A 23,799-nucleotide genomic window follows, 5' to 3' on the forward strand; every position below is an offset into this window, starting at 1 on the left:
TCTCCCCCTTCTACCCGCAAAGAAAGCTAAATGCCTATGAGCTCATAGCATATTGGAGGTGAGACAGATAGATTTTGAACAATCCTTCAGCCACATAACCTGAAGCTTCCTACCCAGCTTTTGATGCCTTGAAGCAGAGTTCCCTGGCGTAGCAGTCAGTTTGGCACAGCATGAAGACCTTGGGCATTATCGGGATCCGAGGTTTCTCTCCTGATTTGCGTTACGACCAACGACCAGTTCTGGTCTACCATACACAGCTTGACCAGGACCAGCAAGTCACTGCACCACTCACTACCTCACTCACAACCATGGCGATATTGGCGTCCACCACCACAACTAGCACCAAGGGATCTGCCCTCGCCGCGAGAGTAACCCTCCGCGGCGTGGAATGGGGGCTTCAGTTGAGACTCTTCAGCTTTACAAGCACAAAGATCGCAAGAGGTACCACAAGTCGAGGCCTAGAAGATTCAACAGATCCATCAGCTCGAACCAGGCCGTCAAGTCAATGAGGTACCGCAGCAGTCCTGTGAGTACCCGCCCACGTCACAGACAGCACATACAACGAGGAGGACCAGGTCATCAAAGAGACCAAAGCCAGGATAGGGGCGAAGCAGCAAAAGCTGGCAGGCCTGGAGGAAAAGGATCAGCGCATGGCGGATGAGATCACCCGACAGAACACTGAAATAGGAAGAAGGCTAGCCGGACTGGAGTGTCCTGTTTATGATCGCTATTACGGACAACCTCGAGCTCGTATCCAAGTATCGGCAGAGTACATGGGTAGGTTGCCTAACCACGCACACAGCTCTTCATTCCTTAAGCTCTTAGCTGACCATCTTTGAAGTTTCATTAGCCCCTCTCGCGGTCATAACTCACCCTCGGCGGTTCACATCCACTTCGGGGAAGAGAAGGCGCCATGATATCAACAACCCAGGCGGCGAATTGCTCAACAAAACCCATAATAAATGGACGAAACGGGGAACTTCATACAACAAAGGGATCTCGATAGCAAATAAAACAGAGTACAAGTCTGCCTGCTTTCTACTTACACCCCTTTTGACCGGATAATATTTCGTATCAATAAAAGGACAAAAAGATATCAATAATAATAAGATAAGAAAAGATCCTGCTCATAACCCGTCACAAATAAACATACTCCCTTCTGTTGGGCATCTTTCTCGATCCTCCACATCAACCCAATCTTGTTTAACCCTTCTCCAGAAAGAACCGAAGCAAGAAAAAAGAGAAACGAAGCAAAGGGGGACAAAAAGTGGTATTCAACTTGGTTACACACACACACACCAAACACCAAACCCCATCAGCATACCAAACGTCCAAAGGGGTAGTAGTAATCGAATAGAAAACGACACAAACCACAAGTCCCTCTTGATCAAAATTCTCATCAAACACCCTTTCTTTCAAGAAACCAAAACAAAAACGACATGGATATCAAAAACTGCAAAGCATGTAAAAAAAAAAAGAGAAATAAAGAGAGATTAAACCGGACTTTGCGGCAAACTAGCCCCCACCATCAACCCCCCCCTCAAATCCCCACTCCCTGTCCTCCTCAACGCCTGGCTCATCGTCTCAATACTCAACTCCCCGCTCACGGTCGGCCCCCCCGCCGCACTCAACCCCAAAGGCGGGATGCTATGTCCCATCAAACTCGTCGGGCTACCGAGCGGCTTCCTCGCCGGGCTGAGCTCTAACCCCTTCACACTTCCACTCTTACTGCCCGGATCACCCGCTGATGACGACACCGGCGACCTGATTGGGGAAGGCGACCGGTTGGCATTGTTGTTGAGCGAGGTTAACGAGGTCAGTCCGGGGATGTGCATGCTCTCCCTGCTGCCGGCTACTCCGCCAAAAGACTGCTGCTCGGCTTGTACTACATCCGCAAACGAGATGAATGACAGCCTGCGGACGTCAGTCGTGTCAAGACTGCCGTAGTTGCTTGCGCTGTCGGGGTTGGTGGGGCTGTTGCCTCGGTCAAGGGAGAAGGCCGCGAGCTCGTCAACCCATGTGGGCTCGTTGTAGCCGCCGCCGCCGCCGGTGACGGTTACAGCGGCGGGCTGATGGGAGGCGTGTGTGATGATCTCGACACTATCTGGGTTAAGGTGGGTGTCTGTGATGGCTTCGGAGGAGGCGTCAAGGACGGGCGGGATGTAGTTCTCGGTCTGAATATGGGAGGGGATCGCAGGGGAGGTTGGGAGCGCGACGGCGGACTCTTGGACGTTGCGCTCAAAGATCTGGCTGCCCGCTGGGGACGCAAGACGTGGAGAAGAGGCGAAGGGTCGGCTGGGAGAGGACGGGGTGTAATGGGTGTGTTCTGTGCGGATAGGAGAGGCAGCAGTTCGTCTTGTTGGCGAGGAGGTTGTTTCATTAGTAGACGGTGATGCGACTGTTTTGGAGGTCGATTTGATGACGTCTTCTACTTTTTTCTTGCCGAACCCAAAGAGACCGCGCTTCTTGGTCTTCTTCTCATCTCCATCCGCGCGCGGGGTCGCATCGTTTGAGCTTGGGATGGGTTGAGTGGGTAAAGGGACAGGTTCCCCAGTAGAGGTGATTGCTGAAGCTCCGGCCATGGTTGCGATTTTGCGAGTTTCGTCTTGCAGTTCGTAGAAAGTTTGGAGAATGAAGCGCAGGTCGAAGTTGGTCGCGATTCGGGGCTGTTGGCAGGTTAAACGGGGGAGCACCAGGTGGATCAATCCCAGTGGGATGGCTGCTTGGTGGAGTCAGGGACCTTGGTGGATTCGTTCGATAAAGCTTCCAAGTCTTCTCTGAGAATCTGGATGCGACGCCAAACCAGGACGTTAGCAAAACACAGCCTCAGCAAGTCGTCTGAATACGTGGTTATTGAAATTTTGTCAATCTCGGCAGAACGTTGCGGTGGGGGTAAAAAGCAAGTGTCGCGATAAAAAAAGAGACGGCCTGTGAGCAATGCGAATTTCCCGATTCGCCGCGAGTATATCGATTTGTGAAGTGGTCTCCGCCGACGAGACCAATGGAGCAGGAGACAGGAGATGGGGATGCGGTCATACCTGATCACGGCTGGCGGTGCGACGCAGAAAGAAACAGCTGAGCAAGACGAGGGAGTCTGGAGCGTCTGGAATTATCTGGCGCGGCGCATTCGGGCCCAACTCTGCTCCCGTCGACCCGTTGCTATGCTGCTATGCTACCGTGCGGGTTGCGAGAGCAGCAACGAGAGCTGGAGGTTTGGGCAGCTTCTATTTGAAATGTTGGGTGGGCGCAAAAGCTGTTTTTAGCGGACGGGACGGGAAACAAGTTCAAGGGCTGACGGGTTGTCCTCGTTGTCGGGTCTGGGCCTTTTGCCTTTGTTCTTGTGAGTCTTGGGGATTGTGATATCGGGCGGTTGCCGAGGTGCGCTCAAATCGTGATCAGCAGGGAATGACGATGCTTGAGCTCGACGAGTCTACATAAAAGGAGGGGAGAGCCGGACCGGGGTTTTAAGACGTAATGCCGTCCCACGCCGGCGCTGCCAAGATCTGATTGGAACCTGGAGGAATGTGTCTTCCTTCTTGTTTTGGGTCCGAGAGGGATGTGATGGGCATATCTATTTGGACTTTTTGTATCATACAAATGCGCCGACCGTTTGACCCTTTTAAGCTATCCCCTCCCTTTCCTTCTAGTGACCTACCCTTCGTGCAGTCAGTCAGCGAGCGAGCATTGAGGCCACCCCTGACCAGACTGCTGTGCATGGCCGTGGCGGCGGCTCGGCACCAGCCAAAGCAGGAACTGGAAGACTCGGTACATGATGTTCAACAGGTTTTTGGCGTGACAAAGTCAAGTGATGTTGAGTGGGCGAAAGCCCGCTAGGCCAAGTTTCCCGGCTGATGGACGAGCAGAGACCCCTCCTTCTTTGATCCCTCGACCCTCGACCCCTAACTGTCCGTGAGAAGGGAAAAGGAGCTCAAGCTGGAACCGGGCATGCCCGATTTGTCTGTCTCTGCGACATGTGCGAGGTTCAAAGACACAGGGACGGCAAGCGATTGGTGCGATCCAGCCATTGTGTTGCATAAGTCACTGTCTCTGTCCAAGCTTCCCAATGGTGGGGTTGTGACCGATAAGGGGCAGTCACAGTCAGGCAGCTTACAAGCTGGTTGCTTTTATTTGGGTCTTTTTGTTGAGATTTTGAAATGCTGGATCACTAGTATTATCTTTGTTGTAATGTTTGCGGACTTACATCAGCCGATAGAGGGTAAACAATGGTGGCTGGATATAAGGTGATGGTGATAGCCTGATGTGCCCCTCACCAGTCACATTGAGATACGGCACTCTCAGACGAGCTGGCCGGACTATTTTTGAAGGGATGAAACCAATACCCCTGAGATGAGCCGTTCGTATCAACTACAGCCCGAAGAATTCCCGTGTACAGTGAGGCAGGTGATCCTTCCCGTCAGGAGTAAGGCGCACATAAATTGAGGGACCAGATGTTTTCTGGAAGTCTGCAAACTGTGTACCAAATGTCACGTTCAACAGGTGCTATCTGAGCATCTTCGTAAGGGTACTGACATTCCCCCCCTGTCAGCCGCCGCGCCAGCTTCGCGGACGGTCATTTCCTTTTGCTTTAATTCTCTATGCGACCAGGCATCACACAAATCAGGGTCTCGGTATGCTCGGCGCCGCAACCACGCGAGTGGCTTACGTAGCTGTTGTCTTTAACCACCGGGGCGCGTATAGCGTTTTACTTCATGGGTTCTGCCTGGCAGGTAACATCATAAAATTCCGGTCTCTTCAGACTTGCGACAGCGCTGTTCTGGGAGATGAAGCTGACCGATGTTGAGCATGGTGTAAGTGGGATACGTTACTAGGTGAAATTGCTAGGATGCCTAGCTAAAGACTAATGCTGAGCCGAGACTCTATTCTTGGGCTTGTTTGCTTTGTCGAATTCCTGGGCCTCAGTTACATATCCCAAGCAAACCGCTTCCGTGACTGACAGTCCGGCGGTCTCGGAGCAGGGCGACCGGAGCCGGCTTACTCCACCCCGGGCCCGGGTCTGGGGGAATGGTGGAGATCGACCCGGGCTCAGTGGTGATTGGTTTGACCGTCCCAAGCCGTCGAGCCAAGCCCAAAGCACTGACCTCCAGCGACCCAAAAGCTCAATTGAACCACGTGACCGAGCTTCCAACAGCTGCCGGGCTCAGAAAAAGTTATCGCGACTCCAAATCGCCCAGCTACCCGGCCGATGAGAAGGAGGAGAGGGGACCGCCGCCGCACGACATAACCACCACACCTCCGACCCCATTCCCGACGACGTCCACCCACTTTCATTTGTCGGTCATTTCAGTCTAACCCTCCGTCAAAATGGAAGCAACCCTCTCCCGCCCAGCAGCTCGCTGCTGCTGTCTCCTCAGGACCACCGCCCCTTCCACATCACGACTCCTCCCCCTCCCAAGTAACCAGCAACAAACCCGCCAAAAGTCCACCCGCGCCCGCCACAAAGCCTCCCTCAGCATCCCCCCCCACCCCTCCTTCCTCTCCAACCCACCAGCATCATCCCAGACAGGATCAACAACCCTAATCTTCAACCCCCCCTCCTCCGCCCCCTCCGTCTTCCAGACCCCCTTCAAGTTCCTCCCCAAATCCGACCCCCGCCGCCGCGCCACCCTCGCCAAGAACCTCTTCTCCTCCTCCGTCACCACGAACTTTGCCTCCCAGCCGGTAGACGTCTCCTCCCTCCCCACCATTTTCGACGACCGGTCCCCGGCCACGGCCCCCAAGAACCACTCCCTCACAAAAGAGGACGTCGAGGAGATGCGCCGGCTGCGTCTGGCCGACCCGATAAAGAACTCAGTCTTGAACCTGGCGAGGCAGTTTGGCTGCAGCGTCATGTTCGTCATGATGTGCGTCCAGGCCGGCAAGGAGCACAGAGACAAGGTTCACGTCGAGCCTCACGCGGCGGCGAGGGAGAGATGGGGTCCCAAGAAGAGGCAGGCCAAGGAGGAGAGGAAGAGGAGGATGGAGATGTTGATGAGGGGAGAGATTTGAAAGCCTGGATCAAGGCAAAATCAAGGCAAAATCAAGGGGTGTATATACAAAGAAAGCGAGGAGCCGGTTTCGAAAAAGGGTATCTTGACGGAATGTTTGTCTCATTGGGAGGAGGGGAATGGAAGGAAGGGGAAATAGCATTTCTGTACGATAGGGACACATCACATGACTCTCTCTCTCTCTCTCTCTCTCTCTCTCTCTCTCTCTCTCTCTCTCTTGGTTGGGGATATACAAAAAAGGAGGCTTCACTTTTTCTGGGAATCATAGAAACGCGGAGATGACGAACCTTTGATACCACAATACGGGTTGAGTGGGTTGATAGGTGGATGGACGAGCAAGCAAAACATACCCCAGGGCGCAGGCAGTTGTTAAAACAAGCACAAAAATGTTCAAATGAGCAGCTCGGCCACGGCTGTCATCGTGCTGAATCAAATTTGTATAATTCAGTAAATATACTTTGTACCAATGTGCCTCCCCTGGGTGCTGAATCACTTGCCGCGCTGGATACTATCACCTGTAGAGAGAGGTACTGTCAATCTCACCCTGTGCACCACCGCCGCCCTTCCCCCAATGACAGCGCTGATATATAAATATCCCAGACTCTAAATTAACAACGCAGTAACGCCCCCTTTTTATGCTGCCTCCTTCCCCTTGCCCTTGTTTTTACCCCTCCAAGAACTAATACTGTCCTCATCCTTCCAATCGCTGGTCCCATGCCTGTCCAGCTCGTAATCACCCTGCCCAGGAATGACTCGCGAGCACCATCCACACCAACTCCTCCTCTTACCTTGAACCTCCCTTCCCAATACCTCACCCTTCAGCCTCTCCTCGTCCCATTCTGGCACGCAAGCCCCAACCTTGACCCTTTTGACCGAAATCTTCTTCATAACGCCCCCGATACCCTCGACTTCGTGTCTCACGTACCCAACCTTCATAGCTGGGGATGGCGTCCTGCGCATGTGGTCTGACCCTGAGCTCAAAAGTCCCCCCAAAGTATTAGAACCCGAGCCGCCTGTCGCATTGCTAGCCAAGCTACTGAGACTAGCATTGCTGGCAGCAGATAGACCCGACGCCATCGTCGAAGTAGAAGCACTGCTATCACTTCTAGAACCGAGCCCTGCGCGAAGCCGGTCCTGTTGAAGCTGCTGGTCTGCCGCCTCCCGAGCGGCCTCGGCATCATAGTCCGTTTCCTGCTCAACCTCACGGGCGCCGCAACACTGCGAGTTACGACCGCACTGGACCCCGCGGTCACCATCACCGATACCCGTTCCTAAACCACTGAGGACATCGGTGTATTGGTTGCGCCACTTCCAGACGCTGCCACGGAAAACATGTGTTAGCATGTGGAATTTGTGACGGGAGCGTGTGCCAACTATACCTTTGGTAAGTGTTATCGTCGTTTCTGATAGACCTTCCGCACGGGAAACACAGCCAGACCCCAGAGGAGCCGCATTGGCAGATGGCGCGCTGCATATCATCCGAATCGATACGGACCTCGGGGCGCATTGGGGGCTTGACAAGCTGACCTAGGGGTGCCGTGACGCATTTGGTACAGAGACGCCGATGTCGATCTCGGAGCACGATTTGAGCAGGTGGTTTGATAGCGCAATTCTGGTATTGATACAGTCAGGGGGTTGTTGCAGCGGTTAAGATCAAGCTTTGCGAACTCACCCTGCAAACGATTGTCCCACATCGTCGACAAGGTCCCACCATGTCTCGTGCACATTGCCCTGATTTGCCCTGGAAATCCGTCCTTGCGGAGGAATCTTGCCCGTAGTACCAGTTGGCAGAGCGCGCTCGAAAGCGTAGTGTGTCTTGCGGGTCAACAGTGACGTCTTCGAGAGAGCATCGAAGCGACGAGTTGATCAGTCCTCTGCGATCCTGCAGCAGAGCGCTATGTAATATGTGGCATGTGCGGGAGAGGCTGTCGAGGGAGTTCAAGTCCAGGTTCCTGGCCACTGATTGCGCGATCCTGGAACCAGTCAGTACTTCCTCACCCCCTCGATACGCCGCCGAGGGGAAGGGTTGGTGATGGTCTTGAAAGGACGACGTGTTTGAAAAGATTGAAAAGAAAGGGTGATTGCCGGCCTACGGATAACATCCCAAAGCCTTGGTCATAAGGTGGTCCTGATTCAGAACCTCCTTGACGGCATACTCATGAGCCTCCTGGTTGTCCTTCTTATCTGTGCTAACACCTTTCGCCTGGTGAGCTTGAGCTTCAGTGGCATTCCACACCTGCCCATCTCTTTGGGACTCGATGTCCTCGTCGTCCAATTCAACAAAGACAGCCATTGTGATAGATCGCGCTCAGGGGAGGGAAAAGGGGTGGTGTCGGGTTCAATGATGATATCGGCGCGATAGCGATGATGCGGTGACCAGGAGGGTTCTCAAAGACCCGGAATCGGAACGGGAGATCGAGGAGTTGCAGGCAAGGCACAGGGAGGGAACGCACAAAGACAATAACAGGGGAAAAGGAGAAACGTATCACTGAAGAGGAAAAGATAGATGTGCCATTATCAAGCCGTGAATGTAACTTCTGGCAACATGATATAAGTTGATGCCAGTTTGACGTGTACACCAAGCAACGCCTGTAGCTTCCAGGTAGAACGAACCGTTGTTTGGGGGAGGAGCCAGCCAACCCCGGTAGGGACCCCACTCTGGGTAAACGACCCCGTCACCGGGATGCAGGAGCCGCTAAAACAACCCCACCTTGGCCAACTGCTAAGGATTGGCGGGGTATTTGCCCACGTCACTATCACGACCGTTGCTGCACCTGGGCATGTGACGTTTGCGACTTTGCTGGATTTGAACGCCATTGAGAGATATCTTCAAGACTATGATGGATTAGACGCAAAAAACTCTGCCGGGGCACGTGGCTCATGCCCCTGAGGAACATTGCTGTTGCGTACAGCTGTTACGTACCTTGGGAAATCTACCCCTTATAGCCCTTGCCTAGTTGTTGGTACGGAAACCTACTATTCATATTGAGTTTTTCGAGACCCGGCAATCTGGAACATCCTTTCCTCAGTGAGGCGTCCCCTAGAACCACGATCGTCCTGGCGCCAGGAACAATCCACGTTGTTCTGCGCGTCGAAGCTTCGAACTTGGCCCCCCTACGAAACCCCATGTCTTGATTGTGGCACATGACCGAGTCTCTTGAATTCTTCACCGCACCACTCTGATTCACCGCATCATGGAACAGTTCTTCCTTACCTTGTGTTATGTTGCCAACGATAAGTCATGGCTAGAGCAGGTCCAGTAATATGCTGGGCTGGATACCCCCTCCGTCAGGTATGTCCAAAACAGATGGATATCTCCTCTTACTTGATCGCGCGGAAGGGCCAACATGTGATTTGTAGACCATGCCTACAGAGATCATTCTTGAACGAAAGGTTCTAAAGGGACATCTGGGCCAGCGTTGTCAATTCGGGATACACTACCCGCGATTCTCACCTGGCATTGAAAGCCTCTGTGCCTCTCGCATCAAATCGACTAAATCTTCTCATCAGCAACCACTCCCAAAATCTGAATCAACTGGGAGTTAAGCAACGCCACAGTCGATACCCATCACCGTTCATCTTGCTCATGTGGTTACACAGCAGATATTTGGTACCTATCAGCTTACTGGACACAATCCTTTACCCGCAAACAGCTTACCGTGCAGGTCGAATGCCATGTTGTTGGACCCAGAGCCGTCGATGAATCCTGCCGATACGAGAATATTGTTGCCGGCATGAGAATGCTGTCCCTCCGTGATTGGTCAACCTGACAACCAGGTCCTGTCAGCTCTTCCTCACCTGCAGAATTTGGCAGCATGGTAACACGCACCGCATCACTCGATGGACCGAACTCACTCACTCGAAAGTCAGCAAATCAAAGCCGAGACCTTCAGCAACTTGAATTGGAAAAGCCTTGCTTTATCGCTAATTTTCCCGATATTTGTCTGCCGTTTATCTGCGGGAGTAATCCGTTTTGGCGAGGAGCAAACGCTCTCCCTGTCGGCGATCCGTTTAACAAGCCAGCACGTATCCTTGCCATCCAGGTTACTATCTTTATCCCTAGTCGGTTTGCCGTCGATCATATTGATTAATCGGTAGTTACCTACCTGGTGCGTGGGACTCCAGGCTACAAAGCTCCTAACAGTTGGCGATAATTGTACAGCGATACACTCATTGTTTACTGGCCTCAAGCCTTCCCATCACCATACACTAAGGCAGCTCTTATCCAGGCACTGTGCTTGTAGAGACGGATCTCACCTCAGTCCCAACCTGAACAACACTCACAAATCCGAGCTTATCGCAAGGCGCCATGGACCCATGCACACCGCATTCCAAAGCTGCAGTAGACGTTATCTGAGCACACTGGCCTGGAAATGCGGCTATCGCGAAGTGGTACCAGTGCTGCCGTGGCTTTTCAAACCACAAGAGGCGTTGTGAAGCAGGGGTGAAGACAGCTGAACCGCTCGAGCGCAGGCATGGAAAGCTTGAGCATGCAAGATTGGTGGCTGTCAATGCCCCTTTTCAAAAGACAGAATCAATATTCACAACCTGGCAAAACAGCGCTTGACGGAACACGCCTCAGTGCCTGGTTCATCTTTGCGTTTATCAGTCTACCGCAGTACCAACAACTGTCACCATCATTGCCAACAACAGCGATTATTCCGCCTTGAAATGCCAAGTGCTGAGCCGAAGGACATGCATTGCAGTGATGCGACAACGGACTCTCGGTCTTCGTATCGGCCATCTTCACAAAAGCTCGCTCCTGTCCGGAGCAAAACAGAAAACGATGGCTTCATTCTGAGCCTCACCAGGACATTCCTGTTGTCTTGTAGAGTGGAATTATCAAAGCACCCAGTTTGGGCCCATTATCATCACCGCAATCTCGGCGGCTTCTAACATCGAGTTCAGCTCCCCACTGGAACACAGAAAAGCGCGCTCGAGAATTCACCATTGCTCCCACGCTAATCTCAGTGTCCAGCGCCTGGCCAGGGCCCCCCTTTTTCCTAGTCCTAATTTGGCAGCCAGCCTAGCAACTATCAGAAAACTGTTAAGCCTTACGAGTTTTGCGAGCGCCAATCAGCCAGCCACCGGCTGTGGCTTGCTGCGCGCGGCCAATACATATCTCTTAATTTTACCAGCAAACAAACATGGCCGTATGGTTATTCATCGCTGATCTGGACCCGACAGGCAGGATACCTTCGCCATCTGTCTCATGAGTCTCATGAATAGCCCTGTTAAAGATGATCGACCGTAAACCACAACTGACAGCGATCATCGGTGGACTCTTTGTTCGGATCTTTCCAGAGCTTAATTTTTTCGTCTTGATGGGATCCACAGGCACCAAATGGACCCCTGCTGCATCACTGCCCAGCCGATCCGCTGGAACGAGCTGGTTTCCGAGCTGATGTTTGGTGGATGGGGGTCGTGCTATCCGTGCCGATTGCTACCCCGTACCCAATTTGAGAATCCCTCGCGAGGGTCCCTCTTCTTGTACCCACCGGCTTTATACGTCTAGATTCTGCCTTCTTGTTCATAATTGCCTCTGGACTTTTATCAGGCGATCTAGATGAACTGTAGAACCGATACCTAGGTTACAATTCTGCCAGCACTGCAGCCGGGCACAGCCGACCCGGGAAGCCATGCGTAAATATAGTTGGTCTGCATGGTATTTCCATTTACACCACGCTTAACGATAAACAGGGGTGGTGACAGAATAGGCTAGCAGGCCTTTCAGCGCCGGCGCCAACCCAGTCTTGGGGAACGCCTGGTACCTTGGCAATGGCATCAGTGCACGAAGGGGAGGGTTAATGGGCGGCACGCTGAGCTGTCACAGCTTGACCCCCTGCTCCGTTTTCTCTTTTGATTGCTACCCGCACCTATACAGGGCTCAATCCCCCCCTCCATTCCTTCCAGTGTCACTGGACTTGTTTTTCCTTTCCTTCGTTTTGCTCTTTGAGGTCCGGATTGACTCAAGATCCAACCCAACCTTGTTGCTCACATACCACGAGTTCGAACTTCGAGGGTTGCCTTCCCCACCCTGAGGGTCTCCTGGCGCACCTCGATCCGTGTTTACGACGAAACCTAATCGGACTGTCAGACCTCTTTACTCCGGTGCTCGAGACCAAACAGAGCGAAAGTCTTGCCCTGACATCTTGGGAGGTAGGGCCATTCGTTCCTGCCACCACGAGATAGGCCGGCAAGATGAAGAAGTTCCAGTCGTACTTTACGCCTGCGACAGGTCCAGATGATCAGCCAGGGAGTACGGACGGGGAGAAGGTAAAGGGGGGCCGTGGGAAAAAGCAGGGGACCAAGCCGACTACACACCAACTTCAGCCAATACAACCGCGAGGAAGACAACCACCACCGCCCTCCGAAGCAACATCTGGACATGCCACTCCTCAGGTTGCGTCCGGCGGGGCGAGTATGCTGTCTGTTCCAGACGCGGCGACGGTTCGGTCAGGCTCCAAACGAAGTCCAAGCAGATCCCGAGCCTCGTTTCGACACTCGGTATTCCCAGCAGGTGACCAGCGGAACCATGACACGGGCACCATTATGGAAATCCGAAACGACATGATGGTCAATTGGCTGTACGAGCAGCAACTCCGGAAACAGTACGCCAGCGGAATGGATCCCTACGAAGGTGTTGTTTTGAAGAAGGCCCGGGGCAACTTCACCTGCTGCCCCCCCCAGATGGCTGGCATTCCCGAATCGCTGTACGCCATGGTCTCCCAAATGAACGTACGCTGCGCCATGACGGTCAACACGCCCGTTGTGAGGGCGTTGATGGACTCGATCGTCACCAAAACCGATATCGACTATGTGCCGCTTCCCGACGGGCTCCGAGTCCAGATTTTGCCTTCCATGGTGGATCTTCCGAGGGGTCAGTTGCATCACTTTGCGGCCTTTATTGAGGACGTCAGGATGCTGGTTGTGTGGGACGATGAGCCCGAGAAGCTGTTGGAGAGGGCTCATACTCTGGAACAGAGGTTTATTGAGATCATTTGGGGGAGGGGGGAGGAGGGCGAGGACGACGAGAAAGACGAAAAGAACATGGCAAATGTCAATGTGGACGAATTGGACCCGAACCAGCTGGAGGGTGCTCCTGAGAAACGGCCCATCAGATTGGAAAGCGCCATCATTGTGACACTCACCATGATTCTCTGGATCGTATGCTCGGGATTGGGATGGAGAGCATTGGCATACCAGTCTGCAGTGGATGGTACCTATCTCAGATTTGCGCTGCTGGCCGTCTGCCCACTGCAGATGTTTGTCAGTCTGTTCTTCTTCCAGTCAATTGTCAGCAACCTTTTCCAGATCTTTGGCCCCATTTCAGCAGTCGCAAACAACAGCAAGTACTACAGCGGAAAGCCACCCCGCCGGCTCAATCGCGATGCCAACGCTCTTCCTCATGTCACAATCCAGATGCCCGTGTACAAGGAGGGCTTGAATGCTGTCATTCAGCCCACGGTTGTGTCCCTCAAGGCGGCCATTAGCACATACGAAATGCAGGGTGGATCGGCCAACATCTTTGTCAACGACGACGGTATGCAGCTCATCTCCGAGGAGGACGCCCAGGCCCGCCGCGACTTTTATGACGAGCACAACATCGGCTGGGTGGCGCGCCCACCTCACAATCCCAACCCCAAGGAGGAAGGCGAGCTCAAGTTTATCCGTCGCGGCAAGTTCAAGAAGGCCAGCAACATGAACTACGCTCTGCGCACCAGCAATCTCGTGGAAGCCAAGCTCGATGCTATCCAGCGGGGTCCTAAGTGGACCAACGAGCAGGAGACAGCTGCGTACCGCCAGTGCCTTGCTGAGGTTTTGGATGGTGATGAAGGCCGGACTTGGGCTGATGGCAACATTCGCGTTGGCGACTACATTCTGATCATCGACTCCGATACTCGTGTTCCCAAGGACTGCTTGTTGGATGCTGTTAGTGAGATGGAGCAGAGCCCCGAGGTCGCCATCATCCAGTTCCAGTCTGGTGTCATGAACGTTACCAATTCATTCTTCGAGAGAGGGTAAGTCGTATTCGGGGCGGGAGGATGAAGACAAAGGGCTAACTGTGCTTCTAGCGTCACATTTTTTACCTATCTGATTTACACGTGCATTACTTACGCCGTTGCCTCTGGCGATGCGTGCCCCTTCGTCGGACACAACGCTGTGCTCAGATGGTCAGCTATCCAGGACGCCACTGCATACACCGATGAAGACGGCTATGAGAAGTATTGGTCTGAAGCACACGTGTCGGAAGATTTCGAAATGGCCCTCCGCCTCCAGGTCGCCGGCTACACGCTTCGCTACGCCTCTTACACCGGCGATGGATTCAAGGAGGGTGTCAGTTTGACCGTCTATGACGAACTGGCCCGCTGGGAAAAGTATGCCTTTGGCTGCAACGAGCTTTTGTTTCATCCTCTCCGATTCTGGATTGTCAGGGGCCCATTCACTAGTCTCTTCCGGGAGTTTATCTGCTCGAGCATTCCGCTGCCCAAGAAGATGACCATTATGGCTTACGTCGGCACCTACTACGCCATTTCTGCAGCCTGGTGCATCACCCTGGCCAACTACTTTATCACCGGCTGGTTTTATGGCTTGTATGACAAGTATTATCTGGATTCGTTCGCCATCTATGTTTCCATCGTGGTTGTCTTCAACGGTCTTGGTAACGTTGGGTTGGCCGTGCTGCGGTACCGGTTGAGTGAGAAGGGTCTTCTCAGTGCCTGTAAGTTTTCATCTGCTTGGCTTTATCATGCGGCTTGCAGCCCACTAACTTCTTTCCAGTCTGGGAGTGTATCAAGTGGATTCCAATGTTCACCATCTTCCTGGGCGGTCTTTCTCTCCACACGGCCCAAGCTATCTTGTGCCACTTTTTCGAAATCGAAATGATCTGGGGCGCCACGGCAAAGGAACTCGAAAACTTGAGCTTCGGCAGCGAAATCCTGCGCATCATCCGCAAGTTCAAGTTCACGTTCGTGTACTGCTTCCTCTGCACGGCGCTCATGATCTGCGGCACCACCGTTTTTCCCCACCAGTGGCGCATCGGCGAGTTTTACGCCATCTACCCTCTCTCGACCACCGTGGTTGCTCATTTCTCCCTGCCTGTGTTTTTGAACCCGGCCTTGATGAAGTTCACGTGGTAGTTTTGGGGAGAGGCTTTTGGGTATCTTTTTTTCTTCTCATGACTCAGAAAAATGGGTAATCGTTAATGATGTTATTGTTACTTTTCGAGCGGACGATATATACTTGATAGATTTTTTCTTGTGATCTTTCGGACTTCTTTACAACTGTGATTGGGTTATCTCAGGGAATGGGAGTTTTGGAGTAACACAGCTTACGGTGAGCTGAAGATGGGGTGGAATATTAAAGATGGAAACCGACTGTATACAAGACCACTCATATTCTCTTACCACCTGTATTCTTTTTTGATAAATTTCAATTGAGAACCATGACATAGAAACTTGCTTCTTTACATATGCGAGATACAAGTGGGGGTTGGCAAGCTGAGCCCAAGTGTCAGAATCAAAGTTTTTCAAGCATTCAACTTCCTATCTCGGCTGCGGCAAGCTGCGGCAAACTGCGGGAAGCGTATCGAGATGCCCGCGTGCTCTTGGGGTGACATTGGCGGCGACAAGAGTGGTGATGGAGCGGAAGGTGTGAGCCGCGATAAGAAAAGATAAGCACCGCCAAGCTCACAATTCTTCGTTGGAGAAGGGCGCCACCCGCGCGGCGCGCACACAATCAAGACGATCAAAACGGCCCCGCATGGGTGCCCCTCCAAAAATTTTCCCCTCCATCATCTGCCACCAGCCAGCCCCTGCGGGCTATTATCCGGCTCTCTTGTAGCCAAAAAAAAAAAAATGACTCCAGAATATGGATCTCGTCTTGACCTCGTCCTCCGCTTGCCACTGCTTTTCCCAGCCTCTGGTTGGTCGCTTTCTGTCTGGGGATAACCTCTGGGGTTGACATCTCAGTGTTCTGGACTTGCCTTGTCAGTGATCCCTTGTTGACTTGTGATATTTTCCTGCCGAACCCGATCTCGGTGTGGTGTCCGTACCCATCATCTCAACTCACGACTCCTCCTCGACCTCCTCTCCTCCTCGGCCAAAGTCAAGCCTTTCCACTTCCGACTGCCGATTCTATTACCTATAGGCTTTTTTCCCGCGACGAATTCTTCGCTGGAAACTTCGTCGTCACCCATTGCCGATCGTCGACCGCAGTGTATGTGTTGCGCGCGCATACCGATACATATAGGAAACAGTAGCCACAATGTGCGGTATCCTTGCTCTGATCCTCGCCGACTGGCAGGCCACTGACGCCGCCTTCGACTTACACGAGGCTCTGTACTATCTCCAACATCGCGGCCAAGATGCTTGCGGTATCTCCACCAGCGCCGTCGGCGGCAGGATATACCAGTGCAAGGGCAATGGCATGGCCGCCAAGGTCTTTGAGGATGGCAAGCGCATTGCTGATCTTCCTGGCTACATGGGCATTGCCCATCTCCGGTATCCCACCGCCGGAACCAGCTCCGTAGGTCCATCATCTTGTTCCAATGGTGTTGTCTAACCTAACTGACACCCCGGTTGCGCGTAGAGCGCCGAGAGCCAACCTTTTTATGTCAACTCTCCCTACGGTATCTGCTTTGCGCATAATGGTAACCTGATCAACGCCCCCGAGTTGCGCAAGTTCCTCGATCAGGAAGCCCACCGTCATGTCAACACCGACTCCGACAGCGAGCTCATGCTCAACGTTTTGGCTAACGCTTTGAACGAGACTGGCAAGGCCCGTGTGAACACCGACGATATCTTCAACGCCCTGGCCGAGACCTACAACAGATGTCAGGGCGCCTGGGCTGGCGTTGCCATGATTGCCGGTTTCGGTGTGCTCGCCTTCCGTGACAGCTGGGGCATCCGCCCCCTTGTCATGGGCTCCAGGCCCTCTGCCACCCAGGAGGGTGGCATCGACTACATGTTTGCGTCAGAGAGCATTGCGCTTCGCCAATTGGGCTTCAAGAACTTCCAGGATATTCTCCCCGGTCAGGCCGTTTTCATCCAGAAGGGCGGCCAACCCCAATTCCACCAGGTCACCCCGATCAAGGCCTACTCCCCCGACATCTTCGAGTACGTCTACTTTGCCCGTCCAGATGCGGTCATGGATGGCATCTCGGTCAACGAGAGCAGACGGATCATGGGTGCCAAGCTGGCGGACAAGCTCAAGGAGATTCTCGGAGAGGAGGGCATCAAGGAGATCGACGCCATCATTCCCATCCCAGAAACTGCCTCCACCAGCGCGCAGGTGGTATCGGACAAACTCGGGATTCCCTTCTCCAACGGCTTCATCAAGAACCGTTACGTCTACCGCACCTTCATTCTCCCCGGGCAAAAGGCCCGGCAAAAGAGCGTCCGCCGCAAGCTCAGCGCCATGGAGTCCGAGTTCAAGGACCGCGTGGTTTGCTTGGTGGACGACTCCATTGTCCGCGGTACCACATCTAGGGAGATTGTCAGTATGGCCCGCGAGGCCGGCGCCCGCAAGGTCATCTTTGCCAGTTGCGCCCCGCCTATCAAGTACCCTCACATCTACGGCATCGATCTTGCCTCTCCTCAGGAGCTTATTGCGCACGAGAAGACGAGGCAGGATATTGCCCGCCACATCAACGCTGATGAGGTTGTGTACCAAGATTTGGACGATCTCAAGGCGGCGTGCACTGAGGCGAGCGGAGGCAAGATCACTGAGTTTGAGGTTGGCGTATTCTGCGGCGAGTATCAGACCGATGTGCCAGATGGGTATTTCGATCATCTGAATGAGCTCCGAGGAAAGAAGAGGGAGGCCGCGCCTACTGCTGGCGGAGAGACCGTCGTTGCGAGCGGCGGGCCAGTAAACGTGGCCAACGGCGAGAAAAGTGTACAGTTTAAGACTGACTTGTCGGGGGTGACACCTGGGGGGTTGACTCCTTTGACTGAGGAGGCTGTCAAGGGGACTGCGGCAGTTAGCCCGGATAACAGGCAAGATATTAGGTGAGCTTTCTTGTTAGCCATTCGGCTGTTTGAGAGTTTGACTAACGTGGTAGTAGCATCCACAACTTGGCAACTGATCCCAACAACCGGTAAATGATGTGCTGGTAATGATTTGTGATATGGCATGGCGTGTTTGACGGCTGGGGGGTATTTTGCACGTTTTGCTCGGTTCGATTCGTTGTACATTCGCTCACTTTGGGGGTTTCACCTGGCATGATACAAAAAAAGATACGATACACTATCAAGAGGGATGGAAAAAGATAGACGGGACGGTTGGGGAAGACGATTCATGGGGATGTATGGTATGCATCCGAACAGGGCGAACAGGGCGGTTGGGTCAAGTTTTGATGTTGGGAATGTATCAAACCGCAGAGCAAGCAGGTGTGGGTTTTTGATAGAGCAAAAAAAGAGAAGATGCGCAAGATCAAAAGAGACAATCCTATTGTTTGGCATTGGCGTGACACTAGGAAGCGTGATTTCGGTGAGTAGCCTTATTTTGTGTCCGGCGAACTCATTCGAGATGGGGCCAGCAGCGTCACGCAGCAGATGGACTGACCTCGTGACTTGGGGAGCAGGTATCTAGCCGGCCTTGTGGGGTTTTAGGATTCTGGGGTAAGCTCTTGGGTGGCATGTGGTCAACTTTTTTTCTGTTTCTGAAGTTAAATACCTGACCCAGACAGTAAGGCAAGACTTTGGGTTGAAAGTGAACTTTTGGCCAAGCAAGGCTTTTCTTGATTGTCAAGGCAGAGGATACTTTTTCGTTTGACGTGTTCACACGGCAGAAAAGCAAACATTGTTTTTGACTTTGGCATCGCGACTACAGGAATCACAACAGTTGGCGTCTTTCCAACTTAAAGTCGCAAGTCTACCGGAAATACTACTTTATCCACAACCAACCCAATATTAGCAGCCTATCTTGTTTTGTTCAAGCCGAAGAAAGCACCCAACATGACGACCGAGTCTACGACTCCTCCTGCCGCCCAGGCAGAGGGTGAGAAGACCACAACAACACCCAAGACAGTAAACACAACCGCCCCCTTCAAGTCAAAGTAATACACTGACAGAACGACCAGACCCGGTCCTCCAATGATAGTAGCAGCGTTGCTACCAGTACCACCGCTAGCAAATGTGCTGCTGTCAGCGCTGTTGATGCCTCGGACAAGTCAAAGGAGAATATGGAGGCCTCCCTTCCGCATTCGATCCCCAAGAAGCCGACCAGCTCGGAGATGTATTCGGCTTGTCATTATGACTAGACTTCTTGGTCAATATGGGGACGGACATGATTAAGTCATATGGGAGCAGAGAATTGCGAAATTTTGGGGAGTGCTATGGTGTCTAGGTTGGGGAGAAATCTCGGGTTTTTGTGATCACGACAACAGAGGTGAGGGTAGTAGTAACTCACTGCCATGATAGTATCATCATTCTTATCTTTTTTTATCAAATTGCCACATTTTTTGTGCAAGGGTGTTAGTCGAGCATGACCGCTATGAAAAGATATCCCTTTATAACAGCAAGACGGCTCTTTCAACAGAGGTGACTGGATTATAAGTTTCCTCTTACAACTCGTTCCATTTATGGGAGCTGCTACTTTGCTTGGAGCACCCCTTCTCATCATCGTTCTCAGAAGATCCCCCAAATTGCACGCAGGTCTGTTTACTGGATGTCAGTGACTTCTGGTTGTCATGTTGCTGTCTGAGAAGTGGCGAGGGTGGCAACACTTCGTCACTTGTGCATGGCCATAGGCATAGCATAGCAAAGCATAAAATAAAATAAAAATCAGTCAGAGTGAGAGGGAAGGAGCAGACTCACCAGGTATTTACTTTGATTTTCTGGCTGCGTCTTCCATCCGTCGATGAGCCCTTCATGATTTGCTGAGTAGCTCTCTGAGGCATGTGTCAACAACACAGGCATTCACAAATTAAAATCCGAGATCCAGACTTGGCCTTGGGCAAGCCAGGTTGACTTTTTATATCTTTTTTGCCGACCGGTTTTTTTTTTTGGATTTGAAACACCGCAGAATAGCAGGCCACCATGGCGCAAGCTACCACAATCGAACCTTGCTGGTACCTCTGCCACTAGTAGCCACTAACAACCACGTTGCTCCAATATGAGGAACCCAATCTTTGCTTGTGGTGCAGTGGGATGTAAAACTGATGTGGCTATCTGTCTTGGCAAACTCTGGGTCAAGAGACGTTGTTGTTCGGATTCCCTCTGGCTACTTGTTCCTCTGAGGGTTTCCACCCTGCACCTTAGGCATACTTTCATTCATGAATGAAATGAACGGAATCATCTTCTTCCTAGCTAGAGCCAGATAAAAAAATCAACGAATAAATGGGCGCAAGGCATCGTCTGATGTACCGAGGTATTGTGAGCTGGTGGTTGCTCTGGATTCCACAATGGCTCCTTCCTTTCCTCCTTCTCAGACTTTTCCTCCGTCTCCACAGTTCAGCTTTGCTCTCAGGAACTCTCTGACCGTCCATTCACATGCCGTTATCCAAATTCACTTGAATACTCTGCATTGATGCGCAGGCCTAGACCACTTTCTGTCCGGTTCTGGTGCCAGCCACCCACACCTAGCTTTCACATCCAGATGATAGAGGCTTCAAGATTCACCCAGCCGATCAATAAACATCCACTTGAGTGTGCCAATCGGTTTGATAGGTGGTCTGACCTCAGTCATCAAGCTTGCGACAGCCCTGAGCAGCCCTGAGGGTCACAGGCAGCTGACCCACATTTATGAAAACGGTGTAAGACCATTGGCTGGGCTGAGAGCAACATACTGACATCGGGCCCAGTCACAAGCCATCCCACACCTGGGATTCACTCCAGCAATTGGGAGATGTGATCTTTCCGCCTATTTGTTGGTTCGGTATCGTCACCGTGTGCCAGGCGTGTGTCACCTGTGATTTTCCAGTTGATATTTTCCGCCACTTTAAGTGGTCGAATCGCATCAACAGCCAACAACGGCAGACGGCGGCGCCAGATAATCAAGACAGTTTCGACCATCGCTAACGCCAATTGAGAAAAATGTCGCTCGTATCGGGCACGCTACTGCTCTTCGTGGCCTGGCTAACGTGGCGTGTGTGGAAGTTCACACTGTCACCTCTGACCAGGCCGAATGAGCCGAGAGAGCTGCCATACACAATTCCTTGTAAGTCTTGTCTGCTTCAAACATTCTCCTGAGTCTGATTACTGACTCCAGAAAAGTCATTGGCCACGCAATTTCATTGTTCATGAACTCGACTGCTGTCTTGACAAAAGGATGGTATGCTTCCCAGGACGCTTGAGTCTAGAAGAAAATCACACTGACGCTCTGGATAGGAACAAGCTGTCGGGCGATAACCGTCAGCCATACGCTCTCCAAGCAGCTGGAACATTCTTCTACGTCATATCACACCCTAAACACATAGCCGAGCTGTCCAGGAACACGCAAAACTTCTCCTTTGTCGAGTTTTCAGTCGACATTGTCAAAGCCACCGGCATGAGCCCCGAGGGCATTGCGAAGACCTATAACCTCGACCCAGATGCTCTCGATGCCAAAGTCGACCATTTCAAGCACCCTATGAAGGACAAGCATTTCGAGCATCTCAACCGCCAGCTGCATACCACGCAACTATCTCCGAGTTCCCAGAACAACAACTTACCCTCCCTCGATCAGACCATTCTCTCATGGCTACAGAACCACTTGACTATCCCAAATCTCCAAGAGTATTCCCTGGTTCAGGATGACCTTGAGGTCAATTTCTATGAGTTCGTCAATACGGTCTTCATCCGCGCAGGCGAGAATGCGTTTTTTGGTCCCGCCCTTGCCAGAAACCACCCCGACGTGGCCCACGACTTTCGGATCTACGACGAGCTCCACTGGAGAGACCTGTATCTGTTTCCACCGTTCTTGGCTCCAGAATTGACCGCAATTAAGGAGAAATTGACAGAGCAGTTCAAAAAATATCTGGCCCTGCCCAAACAGGAGAGAGACAAGCAAAACCCAAGCTGGTTCACCCCCAATTTTGAACTCGCTCTAGACAAGCTAGAAGTAGGCGAGCAAGACAAGGCGGTTTTCTTCCTGATGCTCTATCTTGCGTACGTATACCATGCCTTGCCCCCAATTTCTACCACACACCGCTAACAATTTCCGGTCTCGCAGAACAAACACCAACACCCCCAAGCTCCTCTTCTGGTGCCTCGCCCATCTCCTCTCCTCTCCGGCAACCTGCCTCGACAAAATCCGCGCTGAAATCAGCCCGGCATTCACAGGCGATGAGCTGACCGACCCTTCCTACCTCCTCACCCCGGGGAACTGTCCCACCTTTGAGTTCTTCTATCTCGAAGTCCTCCGCTTCAGAAGCCACTCCGTTTCCGCCCGCGTCGTAACAGCTGACACCGTCCTTCCTGCCCCTGGCTCGTTTCTCTTGCGCAAGGGGGCAAAGGTGTTGATCCCGTATAGGGTGTTTCACTTTGATGAGACCATCTTTGGGAAGGATGCCAAGTTTTTCAAGCCGGAGAGGTGGGAAAGCTTGCCGGCGTCGGCGAGAGGGGTGGTGAGGGCTTTTGGTGGGGGAAAGAGTATCTGCCCGGGGAGGTACTTGGCCGAGAGGGAGGTGAAAAAGGCGGTGGCGTTGATGATGAGGAGGTTTGACTTTGAGGTTTTGGCGGAGGGGGGCCCTGGTAAGTGGATGCCAAAGGGGGATGATAGTAGGCCTGGCGTGGGGATGATGGGGATTGAGAAGGGGGGTGATTTCAAGGTTAGGGTTCGGAAAAGGGAGGTAGTCTGATGGCGGTGATTTGAGCAGATGGTCTTGCGTTAGCCGAGAGCTTTAGTAATGGGTTGAGACATGGCCTATGGGCCAGTTTGACCATGGAGTTAGGCTTGCCATTAGGGCATCGTAAATGCGCAATGCTTTCTACAGGGGTCCTTTTGTTTTACAAATAGCTTGACAACCATCTTTGCTTTTCTCAGTCATACACTCGCAGATTGTTTACAAAGTATTCCACAAACTTCCGCAATGTATCCATAATGTATCCCCCAAGACTCACACTCGTCTCATACCTGTGCCGCCCTTGAGGATAACCCAGACATCTTAAGCACTCTTTTGGACACAATGCAAAGTCCGGCGTGCTGCCTACTCAGGAAGTGCCGCTCACTGATGGCGCCCCTCAGTTTACCCTCTGCCTTTTTTGAGGACGACCTTCACTAGGAGAATCCTGACCATCTTCAGCGCTGGTTTCTCCGCCATCGATGTAGTCCTCAGAATCACCGTCGTAATCCTCATAATCCTCGTCATCATCCACAATCACCAGAGCAGCTCTGATTCCTCTGTTCCCTCGACTCTCGGTGGCCTCGTACCACCTACCGGCCATCAATCGTCAGTCAATCTGATACATCTCGGATCCCTTGGCCATATAACATGCTACACCCGTCATCAGATGGTCTATTCTTCAACACAGAAGGGAGGCGAGAAGAAACAGGGGTGGAACGTACCAAACAAAACCTCAGAAGGAGCTTCATCAGCATCATGATGTGGGAGTGTCAGTTGGAAATCGTCCGAAAAGACCAGGAATGAACTCGGGGACGAAGCGTTTCGTACGATGAGAAAGTACGAGTCCAGTCCTGGCTGTAAACCAAAAATAGTTGAATCTTGATCCGGCAGCCTTTGTGACATGCACCACCCCCCACAGTTCTGGAGTCGTCTCACGTCTCTAGAGACTAGGGCAGTTTGCTTGAGATTCGCGCAGGTGGCTGTATCGTGCAGTTGGGCTTCCACATACGCGCTCTCTGGCAACCA

The 23,799-nt window shown here is 52.4% G+C and overlaps 7 protein-coding genes across 7 annotated transcripts; 5 read left to right on the forward strand and 2 right to left on the reverse strand.

Moving 5' to 3' along the window:
• Window positions 1-1,493: 1,493 nt before the first annotated feature.
• On the reverse strand, window positions 1,494-3,569 carry QC762_210140 (uncharacterized protein; the record flags this gene model as incomplete). The annotated part of the gene is made up of 3 exons (XM_062887917.1): window positions 1,494-2,666; window positions 3,039-3,159; window positions 3,472-3,569. The coding sequence occupies 3 exons, from the start codon at window positions 3,567-3,569 to the stop codon at window positions 1,494-1,496; spliced, it is 1,392 nt and encodes a 463-aa protein (XP_062746095.1).
• A 1,753-nt stretch (window positions 3,570-5,322) lies between these two features.
• On the forward strand, window positions 5,323-6,006 carry QC762_210150 (uncharacterized protein; the record flags this gene model as incomplete). Its single annotated transcript, XM_062887918.1, has 1 exon — window positions 5,323-6,006. One exon carries the CDS (start codon window positions 5,323-5,325, stop codon window positions 6,004-6,006), a length of 684 nt encoding a protein of 227 aa, XP_062746096.1.
• A 453-nt stretch (window positions 6,007-6,459) lies between these two features.
• On the reverse strand, window positions 6,460-8,640 carry QC762_210160 (uncharacterized protein). The gene is made up of 4 exons (XM_062887919.1): window positions 8,099-8,640; window positions 7,678-7,978; window positions 7,385-7,617; window positions 6,460-7,323 (listed from the first exon to the last, which is right to left on the reverse strand). The coding sequence occupies exons 1-4, from the start codon at window positions 8,296-8,298 to the stop codon at window positions 6,639-6,641; spliced, it is 1,419 nt and encodes a 472-aa protein (XP_062746097.1). The 5' UTR covers window positions 8,299-8,640; the 3' UTR covers window positions 6,460-6,638.
• A 1,138-nt stretch (window positions 8,641-9,778) lies between these two features.
• QC762_210170 (uncharacterized protein) lies at window positions 9,779-15,145 on the forward strand (the record flags this gene model as incomplete). Its single annotated transcript, XM_062887920.1, has 5 exons — window positions 9,779-9,823; window positions 9,872-10,048; window positions 10,104-14,026; window positions 14,081-14,727; window positions 14,787-15,145. Exons 3-5 carry the CDS (start codon window positions 12,207-12,209, stop codon window positions 15,143-15,145), a joined length of 2,826 nt encoding a protein of 941 aa, XP_062746098.1. The 5' UTR covers window positions 9,779-9,823; window positions 9,872-10,048; window positions 10,104-12,206.
• A 1,126-nt stretch (window positions 15,146-16,271) lies between these two features.
• ADE4 (amidophosphoribosyltransferase) lies at window positions 16,272-18,109 on the forward strand (the record flags this gene model as incomplete). Its single annotated transcript, XM_062887921.1, has 3 exons — window positions 16,272-16,532; window positions 16,596-18,016; window positions 18,073-18,109. The coding sequence occupies 3 exons, from the start codon at window positions 16,272-16,274 to the stop codon at window positions 18,107-18,109; spliced, it is 1,719 nt and encodes a 572-aa protein (XP_062746099.1).
• Window positions 18,110-18,964: 855 nt separating this feature from the next.
• Window positions 18,965-19,502, forward strand: QC762_210185 (uncharacterized protein; the record flags this gene model as incomplete). Its single annotated transcript, XM_062887922.1, has 2 exons — window positions 18,965-19,036; window positions 19,090-19,502. The coding sequence occupies 2 exons, from the start codon at window positions 18,965-18,967 to the stop codon at window positions 19,267-19,269; spliced, it is 252 nt and encodes an 83-aa protein (XP_062746100.1). The 3' UTR covers window positions 19,270-19,502.
• A 1,461-nt stretch (window positions 19,503-20,963) lies between these two features.
• QC762_210190 (uncharacterized protein) lies at window positions 20,964-22,943 on the forward strand. The gene is made up of 4 exons (XM_062887923.1): window positions 20,964-21,167; window positions 21,224-21,281; window positions 21,338-22,096; window positions 22,161-22,943. The coding sequence occupies exons 1-4, from the start codon at window positions 21,044-21,046 to the stop codon at window positions 22,786-22,788; spliced, it is 1,569 nt and encodes a 522-aa protein (XP_062746101.1). The 5' UTR covers window positions 20,964-21,043; the 3' UTR covers window positions 22,789-22,943.
• Window positions 22,944-23,799: the final 856 nt, after the last annotated feature.

Source organism: Podospora pseudocomata, assembly GCF_035222375.1.
Source record: "Podospora pseudocomata strain CBS 415.72m chromosome 2 map unlocalized CBS415.72m_2.2, whole genome shotgun sequence".
In the NCBI taxonomy this organism is placed as follows: Eukaryota; Fungi; Ascomycota; class Sordariomycetes; order Sordariales; family Podosporaceae; genus Podospora; species Podospora pseudocomata.